The following is a 27,800-nucleotide window of genomic DNA, read 5'->3' as shown; positions in this document are numbered from 1 at the left end:
TGAGTCTGCCGACTGCCAGCCCGCCGCAAATTCAGCTTCGGGGTCTCATCGACACCGGGCGGATGTGACGATCGTCTCCTTCTCTGCGTGGCCTCCGTCCTGGCCCCTGACTCCTATGGGATCGGCCATTGAGGGATTGGGAGGTACCACGCAGATATTTGTGAGCCAGCGGCCCGTGCTGATCAAAAACCCAGAAGGGCAAACAGCTACGGTCCGGCCTTATGTCACTGCAGCTCCATTGAACCTCTGGGGGCGGGATGTCTTGGCAGCATGGGGGGTGCGGATTGGGACACATTTTTGATAGGGGCCACTGTGGCGAAGGGCACACAACCTTCCACGCTGCCCTTATGGTGGCTGGTGACTAAACCCATCTGGGAAAACCAGTGGCCCCTGGCTAAAGAGAAATTGGTTGCCCTTCGTGAATTGGTCCAAGAACAGTTATGCCAGGGACACATTGAGCCTTCCACTAGTCCCTGGAACAGTCCCGTTTTTGTGATTAGGAAAAAATCTGGGAAGTGGAGATTGTTGCAGGATCTCCGCAAGATCAATGCAGTCATGGAAAGCAGGGGGGCACTGCAGCCTGGCATGCCATCACCTACCATGCTTCCCATGGGGTGGAAAATCCTGATCCTTGATTTAAAAGTTGTTTTTTTACTATCCCATTGCATTCTGAGGACAAATGCAAGTTTGCTTTCACAGTACCTATGATCAACAACGCTGAACCCGTGCAGAGGTATCAATGGAAAGTTTTGCCACAGGGCTGCAAGAACAGCCCGACTATTTGTCAGTGGTATGTAGCTCAGGCCTTATCTGGAGTCCGTGAGCAGTTCCCTGACGCTTATTGTTATCATTACATGGATGACATCCTGGTGGCAGCATCCACCCAGGATGAACTGCTGAGGATACAGCCCCAGCTGTTCGGAGCTCTGCGTTCTTATGGCCTGCAAGTAGCTCCGGAAAAGGTTCAGCAGCATCCTCCTTGGAAATATCTAGGAGTCAAAATCTTAGATCGAACCATTTGCCATCAAGAGGTGCAGTTCGTGAATTCTATCAAAACTCTGAATGATGCCCAAAAATTGATGGGTATCATCACATGGTTGCGTCCTTACTTGGGACTAACCACAGCACAATTGTCCCCATTGTTCAACCTTTTAAAGGGGGACCCTGATCTGAATTCCCCTCGGGAGCTGACTCCTGACGCGCAGCAAGCGCTGGAGGATGTTCAACAGGCTGTTTCTGCTCGGCAGGTTTACCGGGTAGATCCATCCATTGATATCACTGTTTTTATTACTTGTCCAGAGTCTCATCCCACAGGTATCATTGGCCAATGGAGTGAACAATGGGCTGATCCGTTGCACATTTTGGAATGGATCTTTTTGCCCCATCAACCAAAAAAGACGGCTCCCACATTATTTGAATTTGGTTGCTCAATTGATAATTAAATGCCGTCAGCGGTGTTTGCAGTTAATGGCAGCTGACCCTGAGAAAATTATCATCCCGATCCGGCGGGAGGAATTTGAATGGAGTCTGACCAACAGTGCCTCTTTACAGAGTGCGCTAGAAAACTTTTCAGGGCAGATTGCCTATCATCTGCCCAGCCACAAATTGCTGCAATTAGCAGGATCAGCTGAATTGTCCTTTCGGCAAAAAAGTAGTCGGGTGCCAGTGCAAGGACCCACCGTCTTCACTGACGGTTCGGGAAAAACGGGGAAAGCCATTGTTACATGGAAGGATGAGTCTGAGTGGCAAGTGCTGGAAGGCCATGAGACAGGCTCAGCCCAGCTAGTCGAACTAAGGGCCGCTACCATGGCATTCCAGCGGTTTTCTCAGGTACTGCTGAATTTAGTCACTGATTCTGCTTATGTAGCAGATTTCGCTAAACGTTTAGATTGTGTGCTCCTGAAAGAAGTTGATAATGAATGTCTATTTCAGCTGCTGAAGTCTTTGTGGTGTGTGATCCAAGCTCGAGTTCACCCATATTACATTCTGCATATTCGGAGTCATACCAATCTACCAGGTTTCATAGCAGAAGGTAATGCCAGGGCTGATAGGTTGGCTAACCCTGCTTGGGTAGCGCCTCAGCCTGACAAAATTGTACAAGCCAAAGCATTGCATGATTTTTTCCACCAAAGTGCACATACTTTGCAAAAACAGTTTCACTTAACACCGACCGAAGCGCGTGACATTGTCAGTTCTTGTGCTGACTGTCATGGGCTCGCAGCACCTCTGCCAGCGGGGGTGAACCCCAGAGGGTTGAAAGCCCTGCAGCTTTGGCAGACAGATGTCACTCACATTGCTGAGTTTGGCAGACTTAAGTATGTGCATGTGTCTGTAGACACCTTTTCATCTGCTATGTGGGCATCTGCTCACACCGGGGAAAAGGGTCGTGATGTTATTGCCCATTGGAAAATCGCGTTTGCAGTCTTGGGCATACCTTCTTCTGTTCAAGCTGACAATGGTCCTGCCTACACCTCACAAAAGACACAACGGTTTTTACAGTTATGGGGAGTTTCACATGCATTTGGTATTCCACATTCTCCCACTGGGCAGGCTATTGTCGAACGCGCTCATGGTACCTTAAAACGTGTTCTAGAAAAACAAAAAACGGGGATGGTTGGAGAAACTCCACACAGCCGACTGGAGAAAGCCTTGTACACAATTAGTCACCTCACAGTGAAAAAGAATTCAGATAACCCTGTCATCTTGAATCATTTTCTTTCATTGCAGTCTGCAGGCGAGGTGCACCTGCCTCGAGCGAAAGTTTGGGTGAGAGACCTGACCACCAACAAGTGGCAAGGCCCGTGCGAGCTCATCGCTTGGGATCGTGGGTATGCATGCGTTTCCACGGACACTGGAGTACGGTGGATACCTGCAAGGTGTGTTCGCCCTGATCTGCAGCATCAAAAGCAGAAAGCAGTCAACAGGCGACCGTCAGATGGTGACCAAGATACCGATCATCATTCAGATGGTCCTTCTACAAGCAGAGACTAAATATTCTTACCTGTCGACAAGTTAAACTGTCAGTTTGAACAAATTAACAATGTTATTTGTTGTGTGAGAGTGTGTGTTGGTTTACTGAATTAGAGACATTGGAGTCAACCATCGAATCCCTGCAAAGAAAACAATTCTTAAATACCAAAACATAAGCCAAAATTCTAGATTAATTCTAGATTAGCATCCATTCAAAGTTCTAGCAAAGAACCCTCTTCTGCTGTGTTTGTTCTCCCTCCTGCAAGGGCCCAGCAGGACGTGACAAACACTGCCCTTTTATTTATTTTTTTTTAACAAAAAGGGTGAATTATGGATGCTAAATCTAAACCACAGTGCCTGTACAAATTACAGGCCGCCTGGCTCCTCAGGCTGCCTGAGAAAATAGCCTGGGAAAAATACGAGAAGGAATTAAAACAATTCTCAGGGACACTAAACAGCCTTGCAGGTGTTGTTTTGCAGTTTTGTTTTCTCTTGCAGGAGAAGGCCAGGGGGGTGATGGGCCCCCCCTGACCAATGATGGTGATGTAGCACTTTGTTAACCAATAGGAGTTTCTTTTCTGTATCTTCCACGTACCAGTCTATAAAACAGGCCTGAAGAAATAAACCAGGGAATTCTCATGTTGTGACTCCCTTGAGAGTCCAGTGTCGTTCTTCCTCGCTGTTCCCAATCGGAGCGACATTGGCTCACCTCATTGGCAGCAGAACTCCCTTGTTTCTTATAAAAGCTGCTCATCAGCTTGAGTGGGGAGAAGGTGCAAAAGGGTGAGAGAGGCTGACGGAGCTCTGAGGATCCAATGGTGCAAAGATCTGAAAGGTGAAATACCTTTCCTTGAGTTCAGGGTCATTAGGGAAAAGGAGTGCTGAAAGCTTGGTTCTATCAGGCACATTCACCTAGTAAAAGGTTTTTTTCCAGCAGCCATGTGTGCAGCCAGTGCCACGGGATGGCTGCTCTTTCTGTTGTGGGGGCATTGCAGCCTCCAGCTGCAGAGTATGCAAACTGAGCTGCATTGAAATGTGTCCTCCAGAGCTCAGTTTTAGGCTGGTCCTGGTTACCATCTTTACTGATCATCTGGATGTGGGGATTGAGAGCACCCTCAGTAAATTTGCAGAGGCCCAGTTGGGTGGGAGTGTGGATCTGCTGGAGGATGGGAAGGCTCTGCAGTGAGACTTGGACAGACTCAATCAGTGGGCCAAGGACAATGGTCTGAGGTTCCACAAGGCCAGGTGCCACATCCTGAGGGTCACCAGACACCTCAGAGTGAGCCAGAGTGTGCCCAAGGGGGCAAGAGGCCACGGGCACCTGGCCTGTATCAGCACCAGTGTGGGCAGCAGGAGCAGGGCAGTGCCGGCCCCTCCGTGCTGGGCACTGGTGAGGCCCCACCTCGAGTGCTGTGCCCAGCTCTGGGCCCCTCATGAAAAACAACATTGAGGGGCTGGAGTGTGTCCAGAGAAGGGCAGTAAGGCTCATGAAAGGTTGAGAAAATGTCCCATGAGGAGTAGCTGAGGGAGCTGAGTTTAGTCAGTGTGGAGGAGGCTCAGGAGGGACCTCACTGCTCTCTCCAACTCCCTGCCGGGGCCATGCAGTGAGGTGGGGCCGGTCTCTTCTGCTGGGCCTGCAGTGAGAACCAGAGGAACTGGCCTCACGCCGAGAGAGGAAATTCAGGTTAGATTTTAGAAAAAAATTTTCGCTGTTCAGGTGTTCAGGCCTGGGAATAGGTTGGCCAGGGAGGTGGTGGAGTTGTCATCGCTGGAGGTGTTAAAGAGGCCTCTGGATCTGATATTCGGAAATGGTTTAGTGGTTTAGGGTTTGCAGTGGCAGATGCTGGGCTGACATTGAACTGAGTGGTCTTAAAGACCTCTTCCACCCCTGACGGTTCTACAATTGCAAGAGCTTCCTAGCTGGCTGAGGGGAAGGCTCAGGGCTGTCCCGAGTCCGCCGCGCCCTGAGGCGCTCGGGCGGCGCTGCGGCTGCGGCGGCTCCTGAGGGGCCGAGCCGGGCGCTGCCCTCAGCACCGCGGGGCCGCCGCTGCCCCTCAGGCCAGCGATCCCATCCCTCAGCCCGGCGATCTCACCCCTCAGCCCGGCGATCTCACTCCTCAGACCGGCGGTCTCACCCCTCAGCCCGGCGATCTCGCCCCTCAGCCCGGCGGTCTCGCCCCTCAGCCCGGCGATCTCGCCCCTCAGCCCGGCGGTCTCGCCCCTCAGCCCGGCGGTCTCGCCCCTCAGCCCGGCGGTCTCGCCCCTCAGCCCGGCGGTCTCGCCCCTCAGCCCGGCGGGCAGCGCTCGGCAGCGGGGACCCGCCTCGCCTCGGGATCTGCCCGGAGCCCCCCGCTCCGCCGGGTCACAGGTACCTAAAGCCTGTGATCCTGACGAGCCTGTGCTGTGGCCGTGGTTGGTGTCTCACACTTCTGCCATAAGAGCTTCAAGGGGAAGTTCACAAAAGTTTCAAAGCAGAAACCTGCACTAGTTCTGAGTGTAGTTTCAGAGCAGTTGGTGTGTGACAGGACTGGGGCTCAGCATGATGGACGAGCAGTGGTGTTCCCAGTGCCAGGAAGGGCTCGTCCCCTGCTCTTTTTATGGCAGATACTCTGTGTGTCAAAGCTTATTCAACTCTCTCTGGCTCCATGCTGGAGCTGATAAAGGTTTCTCTAAAAATGTACACACTGTCAAAATAAAAATGTTTAATTTTTTTTATTACTTTTTTATTTACGTTTAAACAAGAAAGAACTATTTCTAGCAAGTTATCACTTATATGAATACACATGCAAATGAGATCACAATAAAAATTTATCTAAATACATAAGAAATTAGGAGGAACAGATTGGATAGACCAGGATTAAACTACTAATTTTATTATGCTAGTTATAAACCCTGAGATTTTGATATTTCTGGATCTCAAACCTCAGAGAAATGTAGCATATCTACTCCAGGAGCTGGTAATGGAAGAAAAGAAATACAAGAGTCATTATTTGAATGTTTTAGGCCACAATTAAATGAGCTTGGACCTCCATCCTGTAATTTGTCTCAGTCATCCTTTTGTTTTCTTGCAGAAATCTGAGTTCTGGTCAGATCATCCTGTGTGATGTAAAGCTCTCCTGCTGTCTCCTGCAGCAGGCTCGAGTCTCTAATGAAAATCTCTTTTTCTACAGAAACTTAGAGAAAGTTGCCAGTATTGGCTCCTAAAATGAATGTAAGGTTAAGGTGTGTGGGGTTGAAACCAACCTATTTTCCTTTGCCATGTCTTGTTCTAGAAGAAAACCAGTGTGAGCTGCTTCAGAACAATGGTCTGCCACTTATGATTCAGGTATTGACAGAATCTCAGGACGAGGAACTCATCAAAGCTGCTACTTTTGTGCTGCAGAACTGCAAACAAATGAGTAAGCTTGCAGATATTGCTTTCCAAATGGTTCTTTCTGTCTCTGTGTTCTGCTGCTTCCCCAAATGATTTTAACTGTGGCAGCTTTGTAATTCTGTGTACTCCAAGACACGTTTGTTTTCTGCATAGAAAGTTGTTTATTTGTCATCAAGAACTGACTTGGGCAGCAAAAAGAGAAGTAAAAATTCCAACAGTGTTGCAGTAATGCATCTTTCCCAGTTCTGATTCTCCAAAATACCTGGTTTGTTTGCAAGGCCATCATTTGGAACTCGTTTCCAGTTCAGTCTCTCTCTCAAGAACATCTTCTCTATTCCATGGCATAGCTCAGTCAGCAGACCTTATCTCTGAGTTTGCAGACAGATGTATGAGACTATGTGAGCTTTCAGTCAGGCTTTGAGAATCCTCCACAATTCCATTTCTCACAGACAGGCCACTGGTTTCCTGGAGCCTCCCCAGTCCTGTGCTAACACTCCCTGTTTTCTACAGCCACAAACAGATAGAAAGGTTTGTCTAAGGCAGGAAGGCTCAATGCCAGTGCACCGACTAATTTCTGTTTTAAATCTTCAACCTTCTGCTCGTCTTTTCCCCTCCCAATCTCACCTTCTACTAGCTTTTCATACGAGAGCTTGAGGGCCTGAGTGTACCCTTTGATCCACAGCCTACAATAGCCCAACAAGTCTAAAAGTCTGCTAATCTCTCTCTCAGTTTTTGCTTGCAGGAGTGAGACTATCCCCTTAATTCTTTCAGGATTCAGTCTCTGGTTCCCTTGACAAATTATATGTCCTAAGTATTTTACCTCACATCCTACAAATTGAAGTTTCCCCTTTGATACCCTGAGTCCTTGGTTTCCCAGAAAATTTAATAATGCTATGGTGGATTCCTGAGCCTTCTTTTCATCCTTTCCTGAGAGAAGTAAATTTTCCGCATACTGGAGAAGTTTTATTTCAGGTGTGGTTGAGAAAAGTTGTAGTAGTTCCCTTAGGGCTTGACTATGGATGCTAAATCTGAGCCAGAGTGCCTGTAGTTATTGCAGGCCACATAGCTCTCAGGCCTGACTGAAGCCTAGCCTGGGAAATTCATGAGAAGGAATTAAAACAATTCTCAGAGATACTAAAACAGCCTTGCAGGTGTTGTTTTGCAACCTGTTGTTTCTCCTTGCAAGAGACAGTCAAGGGGGGCAGAGTGCCCCTGACCAATGATGGTGGTGTAGTACTTTGTTAACCAATAAGAGTTTCCTTTCTGTACTTTTCCACGTATCTGTCTATAAGACAGGGCTGAAGCAATAAACTAGGAATTCTCGTGTCGTGACTCCTTTGAGAGTCCATTGTCGTTCCTTCAAGCCGTTCCCAATCGGAGCGACACTTGACCAAATAAATTTAGGGATTCAGAAAATCCTTGGGGCAGCCTTGTACACATACACCACTGATTCACCACCTGCTACAACCTCTGTAGGTTTGATTGATCTGATGTGTGTTTGCAGTTAAAAACCCCACTATTCTGCCTAGTCCTTCCCTTTAATTTGACTCACGAGCTTCCCTTTTGCATCTCCCTCATTCCCCACATCTTTACCCTCCTTGGTTACAGCAGAGCTCAAACCCATTTTATTTCTGGTTAATCTGATTAGGTAAGAACCTGGGATTGTGATGTCATTGCATTAGCAGAAGGAAGGAATACTTCCTGCAGGAAAAACAGTGGAGGCCAAAGAACCAGCCAACCTCCAAATGCTGGCTCTCCCCTGGAGAGCTTCTCCCTAGGCCAGACACTTTGATGTCATGAAGAGAAAAAGTGTCACTGCCAGAGGCCTTGGAGTTGAACATGTTAATTTGTTCCACCCCATTGGTTTCCCTCCCTATCAATCCACCCCGATCCATGTATCCCAGTTTCCCCCTCCCCTCTCCTTCCCTATAAATATCACGGTTTTTCCCCAGTTCCAGGAGCTGCTGTCACTGGCTCTGTTCACTGAGGGCCCTGCTATAATAAAGGCCATTTCTCAGTGGAATGCCATCCAGCTCTCCAGTCTCTCTCTCCGTGTTGCCTGCACGCTGCCGCTGAGCTGAGCTGACTCTGCAGGCAGAGGACGTGCCTGTGGCCCTGGGCAGTCCTTTTCAGGACGGCTTCTTCAGGGCAGTGGCGGCACCCCTGCCATCGACACCGCCACAGCAAAAGATGGCAATTTTGACCTTTGAGAAGCAAGTCATGATCTGACTGGAAGATTAAAACAGAGCAAGCCAAACTGCAGTAGTAACACCAGCTCATTCTGCGAGAGCATAGCTCAAAGAGGGAATTATGGCTCATGCACTGCAGGTAATAAAAGCATAATGTCCTTGTGTTTGGTTATTTGCCTGGAGGGGGCTTTGGCTGAAAGGGGGGAAAGATCAGCTTTAGCAAAAATAGCAGAGCATTAGAAATACTGACTGTGGTTCTTCTATTTACTTGGCAGAAAAGATGGCTTTCAGAGCAGAGGCATCTTGATAGACTCACTTTTCTACAAATGCATGACATTATTTGACTTTAACATACCTCTATTCATATTCTTTCATTCTGTGCTGATGAAACAATTCTTATGAATTCTTATGAAATCCTCTACTGTACAAAATTGCTGTAGTTCATTTTGTTGTTTTTTCTTAAACTCAGAAATCGACATCAGTAATGGAACAACAGACGATACTGAAACTAAATGAAACAATTAATTCCTCAACTTGTAAACTCATGATTTAAAATTGTAATGATTTTGTATGATAGTTTAGTGGATTTCTTTATATTATGGGCTGTCACTGTATTATTCAGCAATATGCCACAATGCAAAGGATTTAATGAGCCTGTAAGGCAGGTTGCTGTGGTGCTCAAACTGATGCAATCCTTCAAGTTCTGGTTTTGAACCTTCCATTAGGCTTTAAGAAACGCTTCAGACAGAGGATATTGTAGCAGATATTGTTTGTACCCAAGACTCTCACTGAGCAGAGTTGTTAAACCAAGTAACAGCTACAAAGCTGCACTGCTAGACGAGCTCTAAGCAGTAATGACTATTTACATCTGTGTGCCTCAAGATTACCTTTATTGCACGGTTACACCCACACAGACAAAGCTCATCCCTCACCTGAGCTGAAGCAGTTGTAGTGTCACTCATCAAGTGCAGCAGGAAGCTCAGCTTTGCTAAGAAGGCTGAACTTACCTTGCTGTGCAGAAGAAATGCTGTGCATTTAGAAATGCAAAAGCAGATTGTCAAGCTGAAGTCCATTAAATACCGCAGTTAGGATCATGATTAGGCACAAGAAGCTGCTGAAATTGCAGAGAGAATTATCACTGAATTTAAGCTGCAGTTAAGTAGAATGCAATAGACATGGGAATCTTGGAGACAAACCAAAACAGAACAACACAAACAACACTTTTTATACTGGTGTCAGTGACTGTCCTTAAAGGTGCTTTTTTTTTGATACTTCAGATGATACAGAGATGGTGTTTATGTGTTGCAGTAGTCTCAAATAATCAGTGTCTTTGACCAATGCTTCTAATTCAGTGACAATCTCATCCCCAGCACTAGCAGCCTCCCAGAGGCAGAAATGGGCTAGTTTTGAGCTGCCCAGCTGGGCTGACCAAACACCAAAGCATGAGCAGCTCTGCACTCCCTGAAGCTGCTCTCAGTGCTGGCACAGCCCAAGCCACAGCCCATCCCAGTGTCACTGCCAGCGTCTCTCCACGATCAACGAGGCACCAACAAACCTGAGCTAAAACCAGTCCTGCACTTAAGCTTTCACTTCACTGACTTCAGCCACAAAGACAACAGTAACTAAACCAGGCACAGCAGCACTGCTGCCACCCAGCCAGGGCTCAGCTGCGAGGTCATTCTGCATGTTCTTGGACCATTAGGGCTGATCAATTTTGAGAACTTGCAGAATGTGCTTAGTGCAGCCAGGAGGAGCTTCTGTTTTCATTGCCTTTTGCTGCTATAATCTGTTCTCTGAAATTTCCTTTAACACCTGGCTCTAGTTTCATCTTTAAATGCAGGAAGCTATTTGTGGCCAATTTAAAATAAATGGCAGTATTTGGTTATTTCCTTTTGGCTGCTGTGAGTTTTGCAAGTAGTAACGTGCTACTGTTTCCTACAGTCCATTTGTCTTTTCTTCCTAAGCACTCATCTCTCCTGTGCCAAAGAAAAGGAGAATTAAAAACAATTCATCTGTGTAAAGAGTTTGCAGGTGTTAACTTGGTGTTAGCAATACTTTATGCTATTACTGCTGAATCCACAGGTCTGCACTTTTAGCAAGATGCTTTACTGAGTTCTGTGGAATGTAACTGGTATGTAGATAACCTGTTTTTCACTAGAGAAGCTTTGAGCCAGCTCTGAATTTTTCTTTCAGTTAGTTCTGTATTTCTAACAACAGCAGGGCAGTATCAGCATGACAAAAATCTCAGGAATTTGTGGGGGGTTTTCTTAATTTATTTCTAAAACATACATATTAATCTTATTCACAATTCTTTCTACTTCCTTCTATTTTTCCTTGCCTGGTTTTGTACCACCACTTTATAAATGAACAAAGCATCCATCAAGGTGTTGAAGGGAGGTAGAATCCAAAGACACAGATTTGTTTGGGGCCAGAAGAGAAACCCAAATGGGGATTATGGAGCTTCTAGACATGCAAGACACCTCTGGGTGCAACCACCTGGAAGCAGCACGTTGGATAAAGAACTGTAACCCTAAATCCTGGAGGCAGAAGGGCTAAAGGCCAAATCTATGGGATGTAGCCATGGCCAGTCCCCAGCCACGATGAGGAGCACTCTGATCCAAGGGCAAACAGCACAACTTCTTCCCATCCATGGGCACCCTCTGCAGCTTCCCCTCTTCTCACTGCCATCCCAAAGCTTCTCCTTTTGGGTGAGCCATCTCCCCTGTCCTCTGAGAGAGTTAATGGCTGGAATGTCAAAGGTTCAGCTGTGAAATCATGCTTAGAAGGCAAAGCTTTCTCTTTTACCCAGTGGAGAACGATGGTCAAAGTAGAGCAGCACCCCAAAGTGACATGCTGACCTGGAATCCCAATCTCCTTGCCTTACATTTTAATTTTCGCTTGTCTACCACACAAGCAAGCTACTGAGCTCTGCAGAAGGGCAAATGGAACAAGAGGGGAAGGTTGTTACTATTTTGGGTGGCTTTTTGAATGAGTTGATGATAGCCAAGAATTGATTTCATCATGACTGGGGCAAAGTACTTGTTATGCATTCACAACTCCATTCACAACTCAGCCACCAGCTCCAGTTATCAGATTGTGAATTGTTCTAGCAGAAAGATCAAAAACTCTCAGAAATATTTTTATTTTGACACATTATTGGAGGGGAGGAATTTTTTCTTCACACTGTCACAGACTGGAAGCTTTTTCTTGAATGCCTTGGTTGCTAGTTTTAGATGTATTTCCCTTTTCCTTGCAGATAAGAGATGAGGACAGCGGCTACAACAAAAATCTGTTTTGCATTCCTAAGCATTATGAAGAGGATTTAGAAAGAGTCTTCATTCCTCACGGACTCATCCTGGACAGGTATGAGGGTAAACAGGAAAGAACAGGAACAGTGATGCCCATTTTTGTCCCTCCAAATGAAAAAAGCCTGAGGTCTTGCCCTGTGCAGCCCATGGGAAACGGGGAAACCCTGCAGCCCTAACACTTCTGTCCTAAAGTCTGGGATAAGAGGGGGTTTATGGAGAGGATTCCTCTGCAAGCCCAGTCAAGCTTCCATGTTCCATCACCTCTCTTGAAGCCCACCTATCCTGCAATATTTGTGTTTATGGGTTAAATCTGCTTATGCTGTGCAAATACCTAATTTATTTTCCTACGACTTGCTGTGCTCACAATTTGCTAGTTAGAAAAACCTAACAGCAAGATCAGAATTTTTACTTGAACATTGCTTAATATATGCACAAACAGCTCTGATATACAGAACACTTTCCAGAATTGCCTTTTTTTTCCTTCTTTCTCCCAGGACAGAGCGTTTGGCTAGAGATATCATGCAAGACATGGGAAGTCATCACATTGTTGCACTCTGTGTCCTTAAAGGAGGCTATAAATTCTTTGCTGATTTGCTGGACCATATAAAAGCACTGAATCAAAATGGTGAAAAATCTGTGCCCGTTACCGTGGATTTTGTCAAAATAAAAAGCTACTGTGTGAGTGACTTTCTTTTCTTTGGAAAATTGACTCTCTCCATAGACTGGCATTCTAAATACTGGTGGTTTGTGTGAGAACCCCCCAAAAATTGAGTTTATGTGTACATTCTCTTCAAATTACATACTAAAAAGGAACTGATTTACTGATCTGCCCCAAAGGGTGGATATTATATATTCACTGGGATAAACATAGCAGAACACTCAAGATGACAAAGCCAGGGGCAGATCTCCAACTCCTTCCTCTTGTAAGAAGCAAGAGCAGCTCACCTTTCAAACAAATCCAGGACAACACTTTGGGGCATGCTTTATGTGACTTCCATCTCTTCTTTCTCCTTCTAGAATGAGTCACCTGCAGAAAAAATCAGTTTTATTGGTGAGGAGCTGTCTACACTAAGTGGGAAGGTATGAATTGGCATCTTAAGCTTTTAAAGGAAAACAACTCTTCTTGTGTGTTTTCCAGGAAATCCATCTTTATTGAAGATTTTGATACTGCATACTTCCAGCCTCTTAACACTGATTTAAAATGCTGGGCTTTGAAGCAGTGAATAATTCCCACTGATCTCAGTGGAAACTTGGAGTGATCAGCAATGAATGCTCCCAAAGGTCCTATTCCCCATTTTATCCCAGAACCCCCAGAAATGAACCACACTCACCTGACTCATTCAGTGCTTCTGGAGTACTGGTGCTGTACACAGAGCAATATACAGACCTGACACAGGTGCCTTTAGCACCATATTTAAGCTTTCAGAAATACTTACAAAATGACTCTTCAGTAAGCACCAAAGTCAAGTCAGTAGTTCAAGTGACAATCTCCTTTGAAAATCAAGGCAAATTCCTTGTAACTGAGGGTTTTAGTGTGCTTTTCTTGGCTGTTTGGTTTGCTGAAAATTGCCATTTAAGTATTTTTTTTTTCTTTCCCTTCCTTCCCTATGTAATCTCTTCCAGAATGTGTTAGTAGTTGAGGTAAGTAATGACTGAAGGAGGGGTGGAATGACACAGATTCTTTTCTCCCTTCTTTTCAAATGAATACATATTAGATATAAAATAATAATTACTGAAGTTACTGGGCTGCCAGGTTGGTATGCTCTAATTTAATCCACTGACAGTCTGATTTTCCTTTCAAACTTGAAGGATAATTTATTTTTTTATCACTTTCAGGACATTATTGAGACTGGTAGAACAATGAAAGCACTGCTTTCAAAACTAAAAGTCAAGAAACCAAGGATGGTAAAAGTTGTAAGGTACAAGGATATAGCTGCTAACTAACATATTCAAATCATTTGGGTGAATAGTCATTGTATGCTGCCAAGTGCTTGTTTGGCTTGAAGTTTGGGGGGGAGAAAGCAAATGCAGGAAGCAATCCTTACCCAGCTGCTGGAAAATTAAGTGTTTCTTAAACTGGGAAATTTCCCTGTGCACTACCATCTTCACTGCTCAAATTAATAAAGGAAGGTTTGATGGCTCTTTCTATGGTGTCCATAAAGTCTGATGGATTCCCTGTTTCTTACTTTATGGCTGAAGGAAATTGATGTCCTTCCGTAAGTTTTCTAACGTCGCCTTCAGTTGCCTTAATGCTGGAATGACAACACTCAGAATATCCCTTACTATCCTCAACTCTAGAAGTTTCCAGAATCTAAGAGTCTGTCAGCACTTGGAAGATGACTTCAAGCAGCATTCTAGATCTGCTTGTAGTAGGTCTCTAAAAGGAAATTTTGTGGAATATCCCTGTGTCTGTCAAGTAATCACAATGCTTTATAAAAACAGTTGCTTTATGCACCAGTTATTCAGACAGGCCTTCTAGGGACTGTCCAGGAGGTTCTCAGTTTTTTCTGAAGGGCACAGGCAAACCAAGACTAGATAAGATTTTGCAGAAGAAATGTCCTTTTCTCCCTCCCTCCCTCCCCACTAAAATCATTCCCAGCCACTTGGACATGCTTCCCCCTCTGTGCTGTTCCAGTGTCCTGAGGCATTGCTCCATGGAAGGGCAATGACCTGAGACCCAGGATTGGAGGGAACTGAATACAAACTAGAGCCACTTGGACATAAAGAATGAACCTAGATCAGAGCCTTTGCTTCTCCCTCCACGACAAGGCTGAACACTACTGCTTTCTGTGAAATAATCTCACTGCCTTAATTTAATGGCATGATTTTACAAGCTTATGGGGAGGCGTGGCAGAAGGGAAGTCTACAGCTTAGACATATTTTAAAAACCAACCTTCTCTGCTCTGCCTTACAGCCTGCTCGTCAAAAGGACATGTCAGAGTCCAGGTTACAGACCAGACTGTAAGTACCATGTTTTTCTAGTATTTTCCAAAACACAGTCTTACCATTTCCCTTCAGGCAAGCACATCTGACAACTGCACAGAAGTTTCATGAAGGCCAAGAGAAATGGGGAGAAACTACATAAAAACTTGTGAACTGATGTCCAGCTATGGCATCCTGAGGCCTCATGACCACCTTCTGTTTTTCCCCTGGCTGGCCTCAGTGCAGGTTTAGCTATTTGATACACAAATTTAACTATTTAGATAGCAGAAATGAATCAAACCTTAACTGTGTGTTGCTTTGCTTTGGCCCTGGAGGACATTTGTTTTGACTCTGCATTATTAAACTTGCCTTGTTTCCAAACTGAAAAGTCCTACTGAATCACGGTTCATCTACTTTCACTCAAGTAAAATCTCATTCCTTGTCTCTTCTCCCAGGACTAACTCATAACCAGGTGTTAAACAATTATTTTGTTAATAAACAGAATTCTCTTAACACCTTAATTATATTACTGACTGATGGGAATGGTTTAGATTCTAACCTCTGTCATCAATTTATAGCTCAGATTCTTAAGGAAGCACCCTGAAAGAGATGATGCCTTTTACTCTTAGCTCAAGTGTGTGTTGAATACAAACTCTGCATTTAAAAGCTGCTTACACCACTGAAGTATAAAAAGAACTGTATTTTCTTACAGATACAGGCTTTGAAATCCCAGATCAATTTGTGGTTGGATATGCTCTTGACTACAATGAATACTTCAGAGATCTAAATGTAAGTACATGCACATTCCTCCACTGCCAAGTATCAGGTACCCAGCAAGAAGATTTGCTTCTACTCAGAGCTTCTCAACAATTAAAAAACCTTCAACTCCAGCTAGAAACTTCCAATAAAGGAGCAAAACCATTTTTAAGGTGCCGAGTTGGTAATGCAGTGTAGGTGCATGAGAAATGTTTGTGCTTCACCTTTTTATAATTCTACTCCACAAGTCTCACGGCTCAGCCGTGCTGCAGAACATTCTGGGCCCCCAGGATGGTGAGCAGCACACAATCTGTGACCCCATCTGAAAATAACTTGTCATTTGACTTTGATTGGATATTTGTCTGACTTAGTTCAACCCTATGTTGCTCTTCAGTCACCAGGTCTTTAAAGCAGCCCTGCAGGGACTCTGTGTGAAGGTCTTCCATACACTTAGGGATAACATGTCTTACATCTTACATGTCTGTAAGAACTCTTCCCTTATTCCATTACAGCTTCTTCAGGCTGCACAGAGTAGTGGCCTTGGAAACATCATAAACTGATAGGGTTGATCATTCTCCCTCCTTTGTTTTCCAAAGTACTTCCTTAATTCTGTTTAACTGGGAAAGTTTTTTACTTCAAAGCCTTTTTCCTAAGACAAACCAGTCCTGCTGAAGACACAAACAGTCTGTGCCATTGCTCAGCAGCATTAAGGAGCATGCAGTAATTTAAGAAACCTAAGTTCTTTCGAATATATAAACCTATATATTACAAATAAACTTGCAAGGAATACTAAGAGCTGGAGTTTACTGCAAGTAGGAAACTTCCAACTATTAGGGTTGTAGTGTGTTTTGAGTGCAGTGCTGGGAATACAGCTGCAAATCAGTCTTACACTTCATTGGAAGATAGAGATGGATAAATATTGTACTTTTTATTTTTTCTTGTAGCACATCTGTATTTTGAAAGAGAAGGCCAAAGAGAAATACAGGATGTGATAATCTCAGTCTTCTGGAGCACTGATTTCTGGCTGCTGCTGAGGTGATCTAAAGCATGCCATCAGGAAATGACTTTTGCTCCTTGCGTGTCCCTGAGCAGCAGGAGAAGCTCCCCGTTAGTGCCAGGAGCTGCAGCTCGCTCATTGCCACGTGTAGGCAGCGCTGAACACGAGCTCTGCAGACGCTGGGATTTTTCCTGCTGGAAGCAGCAGCAGCAGCAGCAGCAGCAGCAGGAGCTGGGTGCGGGGCTCTGGCGATAGCGAGAAACGTGCCCGGCACGTTCCGGGCCCCGCAGCGGATTCCTTCGGCTCGTGGCGGGGCCCGAGGGAGCTCCGAGGGCGGAACAGGCCTCGAGCGGAGGCCGAGATGGAAGCCAGGGGCACGGGCAGGGCTCGGGGTTGCCGGGGAACCGCGGCCGCAGCGGCCGCGGCGCTGCTGCTCCAGGCTCAGTTGCGTGGAGACCGCGATCCTCGGTGGGTGTGCGCAGCCTGGGCACGGGCACACGGCTCCCCTGGGCCACTCGCCAGGGGAATTGTTCACAGGGAATGGGGCTGTGCGGGGCACTTCGTGCTGCATTGCTCTCACAGGGAGTCCCGAGTTCGCGGGGCTTTGCTTTCTGCCAGGGACTCCCGAATTCGCGGGGCTTTGGTCTCTGGGAGGGAGTGCCGAATTTTGTTTGAAGTCAGAGATGGACTAAAGTTGTACTTTTTGGTTTTGTCACATCTGTGCCCCGAATTGTGTTGTGGATGTTCGGATCTGGTGTGTTACTTTGCATCCCCTGCACTCATCTGGTGCAAGGCCTCAGGCAGGGCTCTGGGGGCGCGCTGGAGGCCTTGGATGGGTTGTGACACCCCCTCAGCTGCTCCTCATGGCAATGTCCCCTGCATGTGGCCTTCTTGTGGGGGGAGGTTTTAGAGCTGAGCCGCTTTGTGGGAGGGAGGATGGGTGTGCACTGCCTCTTACCAGAGCCTATGCCACACGGCCAAAATTTCCTCCTTGCCCCTCTGTTGAGGGGAGGTTTGTGTGCAAACCTGGCCTCAGCAGATGAGTCTGTGCCTGCGACTTCCCCAGCCTGAAGCCACACAGAGCTGATTCTCAGGACAGCTGCTGCCTTTGGCTTTGGTGTGGATACATTTTTCTCCCTCAGTGTTGTTGACTTCTCCCCAGACCTGAGATCATAGGACAATAGTGTCACCTCTAGTTTGTCTCAAGTTCCTGAGAGGTGGCTTAACTCACAGTCCAAAGTTCCAGTCAGCAGGCATTTCTAGGGAAGGCTGGGCTTTGGTGGTCACAGCTTCTTTATACAAATTTGTCACAACGGGCAAAAAATGCTTTATAACAAGATTTAAGCCATTAGCCATAACATTCCAGTCTCTCACACGTCCTGTGAGGAGCAGCTGAGAGAGCAAGGGGTGTTTAGCCTAAAGAAGAGGAAGTCCATTCTAGCTATTTTAAAATAATATTAATATTTAAATTAATAATAATAATAATAATAATAATAATAATAATAGTAGTAGTAGTAATAGTAGTAGTAGTATAATACTGAATCTAATAATATTAAAGCTACAGCTTTTACAGTCTGCTCTAACTATTATTAATGTTATTCAGATTTTTAGCTCCAGGTTTCAGTGTGATTCATTTTGGAATTGCACAACATAGCCATATAGTTCAACTAGAGGCCTAACAGTCCTAGCTACTCACACCAAACAAGCACTTGGCTACTTTTAAGTAATATAAATTTTTTAGCATCAGTGTATCTCTTGAGTCTGCCGTGAATTGGATTCTGGATTTTCACAGTTCCATTCTTGCTCCTTGCAGTTTTCTTGAGGCATTGTTGATCTTCTGCGACTTCCTGCTTTCAAAATGCCTTCTGGATTCCCAGAAAAGACAACGACACCTCCTCGGCTTTTGCTCAGGGAAAGACTGAAGTCTTTTAGTGTAAGTAGCCTCTGGGGCTGTGTTAAGGCTGGAAATGCACCTGGTGTCCCTCCTCTCCGTGCCCCTCCTGTTGTCCAGCAGCACTGTGAGGCTGCAGAGCCCTCCCCAGCTCTCTGTGCCGTGCTCCTGTTGCTGGGGGCTGTCCTGGTGCACTTGGGAACAGCGTGTGTTGCTCCAGGGACACTCCAGTGTCTTCCCTGGCTGTGCCAGTGGGGCCAAGTGAAACCAATGTCCAGCTGGAGCCCTGAGCATGCGCTTCTCTCCCTGCCCTTGTCACAGCAATTCCTTCTGCCAGGCTGGGCACTCACTGTGCTGCTCTCACAAAGCTGCCCTTGAGCACCTGGGCAGCTCCAACTCTGCCCAAAGCCTTGAGAGACACGGCTGGTCCCAGCAGCAGAGGTTCCAGAGCAGCTGTTCTCTCTCATCTCCTGCGTGGGGCACAGATCCAGCCCTGCAGACAGCACTGGAGTCAGGGCCACAAAGGTCCCTTGGCTGTCTGGAGCTCGCTTGACTGAAGATGCCCTGCTGCTGAGGCTCTGTCCAGGAGATCCCTGTGTTTTCTTCTGTGGAGGGCTGTGGGAGCCCAGACAGAGCAAGCAAATGCTAATTAACAGAGAGAACTAAAACCTGGACACTTTCCTGTGCCCCTCACTCTTGGTACCACTTTGCTTTCTTGCATCTCCTGGACTCACCCAGCAGCGCTATCTCCTCGCTGTGAGCTTTGAGTGTCGTGCAGGGATGGAGTTAGAGAGTTCTGACAGCTCCTCCCCACTCTCTGAAAAGATCACTGCCTCAATCCAGTGAACCTAAAGAGGAAAGAAATGCCCAAAGAGCAGAAATCCCCAAACATGTCCCATCAAATCATGGAGAAGCTGAGGGACACAGCCATGTGTTTGGAGTATGTCTATTCTGCTCTGTTATTAATTTACTGATGCTAAGTATCTCAACAAGTAACTTAGGGAGCTTCCAGGACTGTCCTAGATGATGTGATCACCAATTAGTCACCAGTGCCACTTGTTCAAGAAAAGCCTTTCTGAACAAGCACATCTCTGATGCTTTTGCTGGGTTTTTTTTTTCCTTTCAGCTGCTTCCCTCTAGATTCTCGAGAGAGAAGTTCAACAAGAATGAGGCCAGTGCTGGGGAGAGTAGTCTGCCCAGAATTGGCCCATTTCTACACACGAGTGAGACTGGTCAGAAGGTAGCCTTTTTCTGCTCTTTTCTTTTCTGTCTGATGCAAGGTTTGAAGAGGGTGTGTGCTTGTGACAGGCTCGCCTCCAGCAAAATCCCTCAGTGTCCAGGTGCTGTTGTCATTGCAAACTGCTGGTAGTGGTGGACTTGGAGTCCTGGTCTGCACCAAGCCAACACAAATAACTTCTGCTGAAACTGCTGGGGTTTGCTGGAGTGGAGCTGCCATTGCTAAAACAGTGGGGGGAAGGGTGGGGACACAAAGGCACAAATTTGCCATTTGCCATTCTCCTGCTGAAATAGCCACCTCTTGCTTTGCTGTGGTCACCATCAAATGCTTGGGGTCATAGGATTTCATCCACAGTGGCAGTGCTGGCCTCTGAAGGCCAAGGAGCTGCAGGAATGACTGCAGATTTAACAAAACTAATTGCATGAATGCTTTGGGTTGGAACAATGTGTTGGGAGCCTGAGAGATTCTGCAGGCTGCCAGGTGTACAGGGGACTTGCCCTGGGCAGGGGGAATGGATGTGCTTTCTCTGGATCAGTGCCTACTTAGAGGTGTGTTTAAAGCTGCTTTTCCTGCAGGACTGGCTGGGTACATTGCACAGTCCAGATGTGGTAGGTGGCCGAGGTGGGTGCTGAGCAGGAAATTGGCAGCAAGAGACAGTAACAAAGTGGTGAAGGATTGCCCTGGAGAGGGAGGTCAGGGACAGCTCAGAGAAGGGCACAACCAAGGGCCAGTGTGCTGCAGCCACTCCCTTCAGCAGTGCAGTCCCACAGGAGAGCTGCTGGTGTGTCTGGAGTGGCAGCAGTGTGGCTGGAGAAGGCAGACAACAGGGGAGAGTTTTCTCAAAGCAATGTCTCTGCTCCAGAAGCATTTGCTGCTGTTGTGTCATTTCAGACATGCCTCTAGAATGGTATCAAATAAGACAGCAATAATAGAGATATACAAGAAAGCACCCATTTAAAGCTCATGGGAAAAGGAGATACTAACTCTACTCTTACCCAAGTTACTGAGAAAAGAACTGACCCTTATCCTCATTTAGCATTCACCTCATTTGTCTTTTTCCTAATTTCTGTGTTATTTTATTTTTGCCTTTACCTCTGTTAGAAACACACTAACTTTTAAATACAATTAAAGGGGACAAAGTTGTGGAAGCAAAAGAAAACTGTTCATTAGTGACAATTCAGCTGAGCTGGGTGTGTGTCTCCCTCCCTGAGAGCTGAGCACACACACCCCCTTCACCAAAATGGCTTTTTTTATACCCTTTATACCCTTTTATATAGCTTCTTTTATACCCTTTATACCCTTTTATATGGCTTCTTTTATACCCTGCCCTGTGTGGCCCAGCAGCTCTTGAGCAGCTCAGAGCAGAGGTGGCTGAGCTACTGTTTCCCCAGTGTGGCCTGGGCAGACGTGCTCTCCCAGAGTCTGTACTTCACTGGGGATCAGAGGAAGAGTCTCCCTCATGAACATTCCTCCCAGCAGCTGAACCTCTCCCTGCTCTCTCTTGTCTCTCCAGTTGTTGCCAGTTCTCCCGAAACAGAGCTCGTTTCGTGTTTCCCCACCAGAGGTGGTGTTTCAGAACTTCGTGGCTCATGAAGTCTCTGAAATGGAACTGTCTCTCACAAATGAGAGCAAGGTGAGTGCTGGGGCCTGGAGCTTTAACACTGTGCTGGAAGAGGAGAGGGGTGTCATTCCCATGGTGTGCAGCAAAGCAAGTTCCCTGCTGCAGCACATCCAGAAGAAAATGTCTCAGCACCTTTGTTCTGCAGGATGCTGGAAATCTTGCTGTGCTGGGAATTCTCCCCTGAGTTTGGCTATGCATTGATGGTATCTATCCCAAAAGGATTTGCTTTCTCTTGAAAGCTCTGGATTGATAGGAATGTTGAGGGCTGTACAGTTCTAACCTGCTTTCATGCTTTGCCTTGGGTCTATACCACATGCTGTGTCTCCCTGGTTAATCTTGGTAGGAATCCTGGTAGGAATCTCTGACTCTCTCAGCCTGTTTGGCTCCCTTTGAGCAGCTCACAGTCAAAGCTCATGGGCTGAGACTTCTCCACTTTATGCTGGAATCACTTAGCACTGATGGCATTGGTACTGCAGGAAATGTGTTCTGAAACAGCCCTGGAGTCAGACTGATGCAGCAGAAGCAGTGAGAGGCCTTTAGGTGCCACTTCAGGCTCCTGCTAAGCTTCATCCAGCTCTGCTCAGGTTTTCCAAAAGCAACGTGGTGCTCTGCTTTCCCTTTGGAGAACCACAGCACATCCAAAGTCATGTGCTCCTGGAGGATTTCACCTTCACTTGAGGCAATTGTGATTATTTTTCAGTTTCCCAAGAGAGCTGAGAGGGGAAAAAGTTGAAAAATGTCAGCAGTTGTGTTCCACTGTAAAGAGGAAAATCGAAACCATTTGAATTTCAGTCAGGGAAACATTTTCTCAAATGAGGCTTGTGCCGAGAGTGGACTGGTGGGAAGAGCCAGGAAGGAGTCAAAATCATCTGGTTTAGACTTTTTGAGAGCATTTGGGTGCTCAGGGGTTGATATCTATGTGCTAGAAAATGCACATTTGCTGTGTCTGTGTATCCCAGAGGGCAGAACCTGGCCTGCTGGCTGCAGGCAGGAATGCCCAGCAGCCCAGCTCACCTGCACAGGCAGCAAGAGCCCCTGGGGAGCCAAGATTGCTTTAATGCTGCAATGTGAGTCAACACTGGTCATGTTTGTCCAGGCAGAAAATGCCTTTGAAGCCCCCAGTCAATAGGCACAGCCTGTCTGTATTTCCATCACTTTTGGCAAAGTGATTGCTGTCCTGGTTTTATGATTCTTCCTTGCTGCTGTAGTTGCTCATTTAAATTCTCTTTTGCCATCTCCATGATTTAGGGATTTTCTTGCTGTGTTCCTTCTTTGCCTTTTCAGGTTTGCTTTTATTCCCAGGGAGGCCACAGTGTTTGGTCTCCTCTCTTGCTGGTCTGCCTGCCTGACTGTATCCCCAGACCTGCCCTAGGCAAACCTGATCTGCTAGAAGGGAATTTCTTCCTTCCCCCAGGATAATGTGCTGCTTTGCTTTCAGGTAGCACATCCCCTGTCTGGAACACCACTGCATGGCTGTGTGCAGGCAGCAGCCAGCAGGTTTTTTGGCCTTGTTGAATGTGCAGATGACTTGGTGCAGGTGCTCTGTCTCCATCCTGCTGGTGCTGACCTGCTGGGCCCTTCCTTCCCACGGGGCACTGCCCTAGTGCCCCTGGCCAAAATGAGCCAGACAGAAGGGATTCAAGTTGTCCCTTGTGAATGATGTGCCTGTACCTGCACAGCTGAAAGTGCTTTGGGAAAGGGATCAAGGAAGGATGTCAGCAGGGCACGGACAGGTCTCCTGTCAGCCTGTTTGCACAAGTGGCACAATCATTGTTTCATGTCTTCCCTGCAGTGTGTTCAGCTGGTGCAGGTCTCCATGCAGAGCTCGCCTTATTTCAGGCTGGTGTGCCCCAACGACGCGTACCGTGCTGTGCCACGAGGTGCGACTGCCCGTGTGCGCATTCAGTTCACCCCCAGCGAGAGCAAGGTGAGACTGAGCCAAAACACACCATTATCTCCAGAGCCATTGTTCTCCCTGCACTCTGGGACAGCCCATTCCATGCTGTGAGCTTGGCTCCAGGCTGGGGGCAGGCAGCCTGCAGCCAGGCTCACCTTGGCACGTGCTGTCAGGGGCTGCAGCCAGGCCTGACAGGCCCTGCTTCCCCTCCCTGCACATTCCTGAGCATTCCCAAGGGAAGATGCACAGGGAACAGGATGAAAATGACAGAGGGCTGTTGAGAGATGTTCAGCCATCTCTAGGTACGGTGGAAGGGGTTTCATTCTTATGGAAAACACTGGAGGAATGAAGAGCTCAGAGAGCTTTCCTCCTTCCTGACTGGCAACAGCTTCCCTGCCTCAGCCTGGGCTGGAGCAAAGTGGTGATTTCTGCCCCCTCTGTTCTCCAGCCTTGCAGCTGTGCTGTGCCACAGCACAAGTGACCAAGGTACAGCTGCAAGGCCACGGCAGAGGATGTGCTGTGCCTGTGAGCCCAGCCTGGCACAGGCACTCTGAGCTCTAGGTGCCCTTAGCAGGAGGTTGGTGAGCTGCAGGGGACTTGGACACCTGCTGAAAGAGCTGCTGTAGGGCAGGTACAACCTGCAGGCAGAGCTGTGAGCCCAGAGCCTGTGGCAGTGACACTGCTGTGGCTCTGTCTTCATGCCTGTCACTGGGGCTGCTCTGTCCACTGGCCCCCATTCCGTGCCAAACGTGCTTTGCTGGGGAGATTTGAGCAGCAGTGCCGAGGCCCTGGAGCTCTGATCTCAGTGCTGGGATCTGGAGGTTTGTTCATACAGAAGGGTTTAGGACATAGCAGGGAAGGGAGGAAGGGAAACAAACAACATCCAACAGCATCCTGCTACCTCTTAGCACTGTTCTTCTGACTTGCTTGGAGAGGCAAAGTTAGAGGGGAGTTGTGAGCCAACTCATGTTTCTACACTAGACCAGAGGTGCAGGACCTTTTTGGGTGCAGCTGTTTTCTCACCTTCCTTTCCTTTTGCTGCTTAGAGTCAGTTTAACATTTGGTCTTATTCTCAAACAGCAGGAATACAGGAACCTAAAGAGGAATGGCCTGTGTTCCCTAGCTCCATGTTCCTTAGAAGGGACTTGGAAATTATTTAACATCATTTAACTTTAGAGTAAAAGCTGTGGCCTAGGGCAGTTCTCTGTATGACCCTAATGACATGAGAGCTTAATGCCACTGAGATAGGTTTTGCAAAGTGCACTGGTGCCTTTAGTAATAATAATATTATTGGTAGAACTTAGTGTTCATTTTGGGGGGGAATAGAATAGAATAGAATAGAATAGAATAGAATAGAATAGAATAGAATAGAATAGAATAGAATAGAATAGAATAGAATAGAATAGAATAGAATAGAATAGAATAGAATAGAATAGAATAGAATAGAATAGAATAGAATAGAATAGAATAGAATAGAATAGAATAGAATAGAAGCCCTTGAAGAGTTCTAGGCCATTGTTTTCTTCTGCCATGGGAATGGCACTAAATGCCCCATGCTGAGCTAGTTTCTTTTCCTGCAGGATTATTCCCATGAGCTGGTCTGCATAACTAAAACAGAAAGGATAATTGTGCCAATTCGGGCCATTGCTGCCCGAGCTATCCTGACCATCCCAGACCAGCTGAACTTCTTGGAGTGTCCGGTCAAGAGCAGCACCAAGAAGACTCTGCTGCTTCGCAACACTGGCAACCTGGAGGCTCATTACTACATCAGCACCCAGAGGTGAGGCAGCTCCTCTGTCCTTGTGCAAAACACCTTTGGGTGATAATAGGCTTGGCAAAGAGCAACAAAAGGAAGCTGAGCATCAGGGCGGCACTGCAGCTCTGGCTGGAAGTGAGCAGGATGGATGGCATCTGCTCTTGCTTTCAGTGGTTTCACAAACCATTCTCTGATGGGATTGCTGGCAGTGGGATCCTTGGGTCTCATTGCAGAGAGCTGGATGCAGAGTATGGGGCAGATGAGGTCATTTTATCCCACAGGATCTCCTGAGGTCTGTATCCGCTCAGAAGTGGGTCAGCAGCTGTTTCTGATCCTGTTTTGTCTCTTTTCTGTTGCCTGAGGTTTCTGTGCTCCCTGCTTGCCCAAGGGAGCCGAAGTGACCTGCACTGCAGAAGGAATATCATCCCCAGATGTCCCCTGAGTCCTGATCTCTCTCTTTGTGTTGCAGTCCTTTCTCCATGGTTCCGGCCATGGGAGCTCTGGGTGCTGGTGACAGCGTGCAGGTGACAGTGGGATTTCACCCGCTGACCACTGGTGCCCATTTTGGGTCCATGGTGGTGTGCTACAACACAGGTGAGTGCTGGGCACTGCACGGGGCACAGGACACTTCTCCAGCACCACTCCCTGTTGTGCCAGCCACCTCAATTCCCTCTAGATGTACCTCCCCTGTTCCAGCTCAACCCCAAAGAAAACTCAGAACCAGTTGGTGCTTAGGGGGCTGATAAAGTGCATCCCCTCTAACAGGACTAAGATTTTTGGGCTCCTGTTTTGCTGAGAGTTGCTGAGTGGAGGAAGGAGGAGCCCTGATTCTCCACTGCCACGTGGCTATGCCTGGCTGAAGTTTTGTTTTATTCTGGCCAGTGCTGTGTGTGAGGTGTGAGGTCTCCATCAGACTCTCTCCAATGCAGTGTATTTCTTGCACACCTCTGTCCCATAGGCTGCTGCTCCACTGGCTTGTCACAGACCCTTGTACTCTGTTGCCCTCTACACATATATATAGTTTCTGTCCAATAACATTTTCAAATCCTCAAGTACTTTTTGGTGACAAATCAAGACAATTTTTTCCTTGTCCCCATTTCCCAGGCCATTCATGCTGTTGCACACCTCTCACATCTATCTCCCATTTGATTTCTTGACTGAGGAATCCCATTCAGGCTTCATGTGGAAGCTGCTCTGTACTTACTGATCTTTCCTTGGTCCCTTTTTTATTCAATTTGAAATGCTCCAGTTTGGTTTTTGAGATCAGAACAATATCAAATATTTCAAGACTGATGTGGCTGTGTGTTTGGACAGGGAGCTGCTGCTGCTGCTGCTGATTTTCATGGTGTTCATTTTGTAGTGGTTTGTCATATTGCAGAGCCAGGCTGGTTGTGTTTCCTCACCTGGGTCCCCTCCTGCTGTGGGCTTCACCTCACTTGTTCCTCTGGGCCTCCTTTTTCTGCTCACATGCCCCCAGGTGGATTTGCTTGTCAGCAGCAAGGGATCCAAGGGATCAGGAGAGACAGGAATCTCATGGGATGCCCAGGGGAAACCCCAGGCAAGCCAGGACTGAACAGGGCTCCTCAGCATCACCTGAAGGACTTGGATGCAGAAATCCTGGTGATCTGAGTGGGTCACCTGAGCACACCTGACAAACCTCACTGTACCTTGGGGCCAAATCTCCACAAACACACTCCAAAATGAGCTGTTTTAGGAGGTGCCCAGGACACCCTCACGCTGCACACACACAGCTGTCAGGACGTTATAAATGTGCTGACCCCTAGAACTGCAAATAGAGCTAAAAGCTGTGACCCTTTCTTCTGTCACCTGTGGTTTGCTCTGTTCCTTGGGCTTTCATCAGCAACTGAGCTGAGCAAAGGCTCCCCTTTGCTTTGTTCCAGGTGAAGAAAGGATCCACACAAACCTTCAGGGAGAAGCTGTAGATGTCAGCATCGGGTTGAGGACGTATTCCGTGGAGCTGAAGAAGACTTTCATCACCACGTCAAGCCACACAGCAATGTTCATCGAGAACAGGAGTAACATCAGAGCCCAGTTCCAGTGGAAGACTTTTCCTAGTGAGGAAGATGAGAATGAAGAGAAGAGGAGGTTGGTTTGAAAGATGCATTTCAGTGAGATCCATGGGCCAAGACTAAAACTAACGTACGGCCTCAGGAGGGTGTTGGTGCTTTGGAATGGCTCAGGCCAAGTAAAGCATCCCTGGCATTAGGGGGTGTGTCCCTGGGCTTCAGGAGCTCAGCACTTGACATTCCAGTTCCATTTATACCCCAGCCAGGGATGGCATTTTGGGAAGGAAAGGTTGATGGCAATGACTGGATTTCCTCAAGTTCTAACGGGGCAGCAGCAGCAATGGCTTTTGGTCATTTGTAAACCATTGCTGGGGGGGAAAAAAAGGGAAGAAAGCAAAAAGAAAATAAAAGGCAAGCACCTCACAACCAGCCAAAAGACACAACCCACTACAGAAGGAGGGTGGGTGGCTGCATCCTTTCTGCTCAGCCTGCTTGTGCAAACTGCCCTGCCAGAACTGCCCTGCCAAAACTGCCCTGGAAAGCCCCTGCTTGCTGTGGGCCAGGTCATTTGCACTCCTCAGAGCCATTTTAAGCTGCCTGCAAAGGACCAGGACTGGCCCACTTGAATGCCTGGCAACAGGGTCCTTCAGTGCCCTGGGCTTCTTGGTTTTCCACTGTTCTCTATCTGCTTACACGATGTCTGACTTTCATACAAGCTCTGTGTGTTAAAAGAAAATCCTGTGACCTTCTCTGGCTGCTTCCCTGGGCTGTTTATTTCCATTTTTCCCACTTGCCTGCCTCAGCCTGGACCCCAGGTGATCCACTTTCCCCTCAGAAGCAACAAGGTTTCCCCAAA

At 47.1% G+C, this 27,800-nt stretch overlaps 2 protein-coding genes across 4 annotated transcripts in view; both read left to right on the top strand.

Moving 5' to 3' along the window:
* Window positions 1–8,299: 8,299 nt before the first annotated feature.
* Window positions 8,300–16,591, top strand: LOC147650787 (hypoxanthine-guanine phosphoribosyltransferase-like). Of its 3 annotated transcripts, XM_086847693.1 has the most exons (9): window positions 8,534–8,671; window positions 10,906–11,240; window positions 11,789–11,895; window positions 12,335–12,518; window positions 12,858–12,920; window positions 13,677–13,759; window positions 14,755–14,801; window positions 15,475–15,551; window positions 16,463–16,591. In XM_086847693.1, exons 2-9 carry the CDS (start codon window positions 11,100–11,102, stop codon window positions 16,508–16,510), a joined length of 750 nt encoding a protein of 249 aa, XP_086703819.1. In that variant the 5' UTR covers window positions 8,534–8,671; window positions 10,906–11,099; the 3' UTR covers window positions 16,511–16,591. The 3 variants fall into 3 exon arrangements, with proteins under 3 accessions (XP_086703821.1, XP_086703819.1, XP_086703820.1); XM_086847695.1 differs by lacking the exon at window positions 10,906–11,240 and having other exon boundaries at window positions 8,300–8,671; XM_086847694.1 differs by lacking the exons at window positions 8,534–8,671; window positions 10,906–11,240 and having other exon boundaries at window positions 11,686–11,895.
* A 64-nt stretch (window positions 16,592–16,655) lies between these two features.
* The window catches only part of LOC111934855 (axonemal central pair apparatus protein HYDIN-like), a 57,185-nt gene continuing 46,040 nt past the window's right edge, over window positions 16,656–27,800 (top strand). The window contains exons 1-8 of the mRNA XM_086847692.1: window positions 16,656–16,983; window positions 18,329–18,448; window positions 19,533–19,646; window positions 21,157–21,276; window positions 23,057–23,191; window positions 24,742–24,941; window positions 25,387–25,511; window positions 26,819–27,023. Coding sequence (XP_086703818.1) covers window positions 18,374–18,448; window positions 19,533–19,646; window positions 21,157–21,276; window positions 23,057–23,191; window positions 24,742–24,941; window positions 25,387–25,511; window positions 26,819–27,023 — 974 coding nt within the window. The 5' untranslated portion in view covers window positions 16,656–16,983; window positions 18,329–18,373. The remainder of the gene's footprint in view (window positions 16,984–18,328; window positions 18,449–19,532; window positions 19,647–21,156; window positions 21,277–23,056; window positions 23,192–24,741; window positions 24,942–25,386; window positions 25,512–26,818; window positions 27,024–27,800) is intronic.

The sequence above is a fragment of the Cyanistes caeruleus genome, chromosome 12, assembly GCF_971803275.1.
Source record: "Cyanistes caeruleus chromosome 12, bCyaCae1.hap1.1, whole genome shotgun sequence".
NCBI classification, from domain to species: Eukaryota; Metazoa; Chordata; class Aves; order Passeriformes; family Paridae; genus Cyanistes; species Cyanistes caeruleus.
Note: the sequence above shows the minus strand (reverse complement) of the source record. Positions and strands in the feature narration are given on the sequence as shown.

Excerpts from the sequence above, each read along its gene's own strand:
- LOC147650787 (XM_086847693.1), top strand. The coding sequence starts at position 11,100 with ATGGGATGTAGCCATGGCCAGTCCCCAGCCACGATGAGGAGCACTCTG. Across the intron at positions 12,921-13,676 it reads TGTCTACACTAAGTGGGAAG|GACATTATTGAGACTGGTAG; the intron begins GTATGAATTGGC and ends TATCACTTTCAG. Across the intron at positions 14,802-15,474 it reads TCCAGGTTACAGACCAGACT|ATACAGGCTTTGAAATCCCA; the intron begins GTAAGTACCATG and ends ATTTTCTTACAG.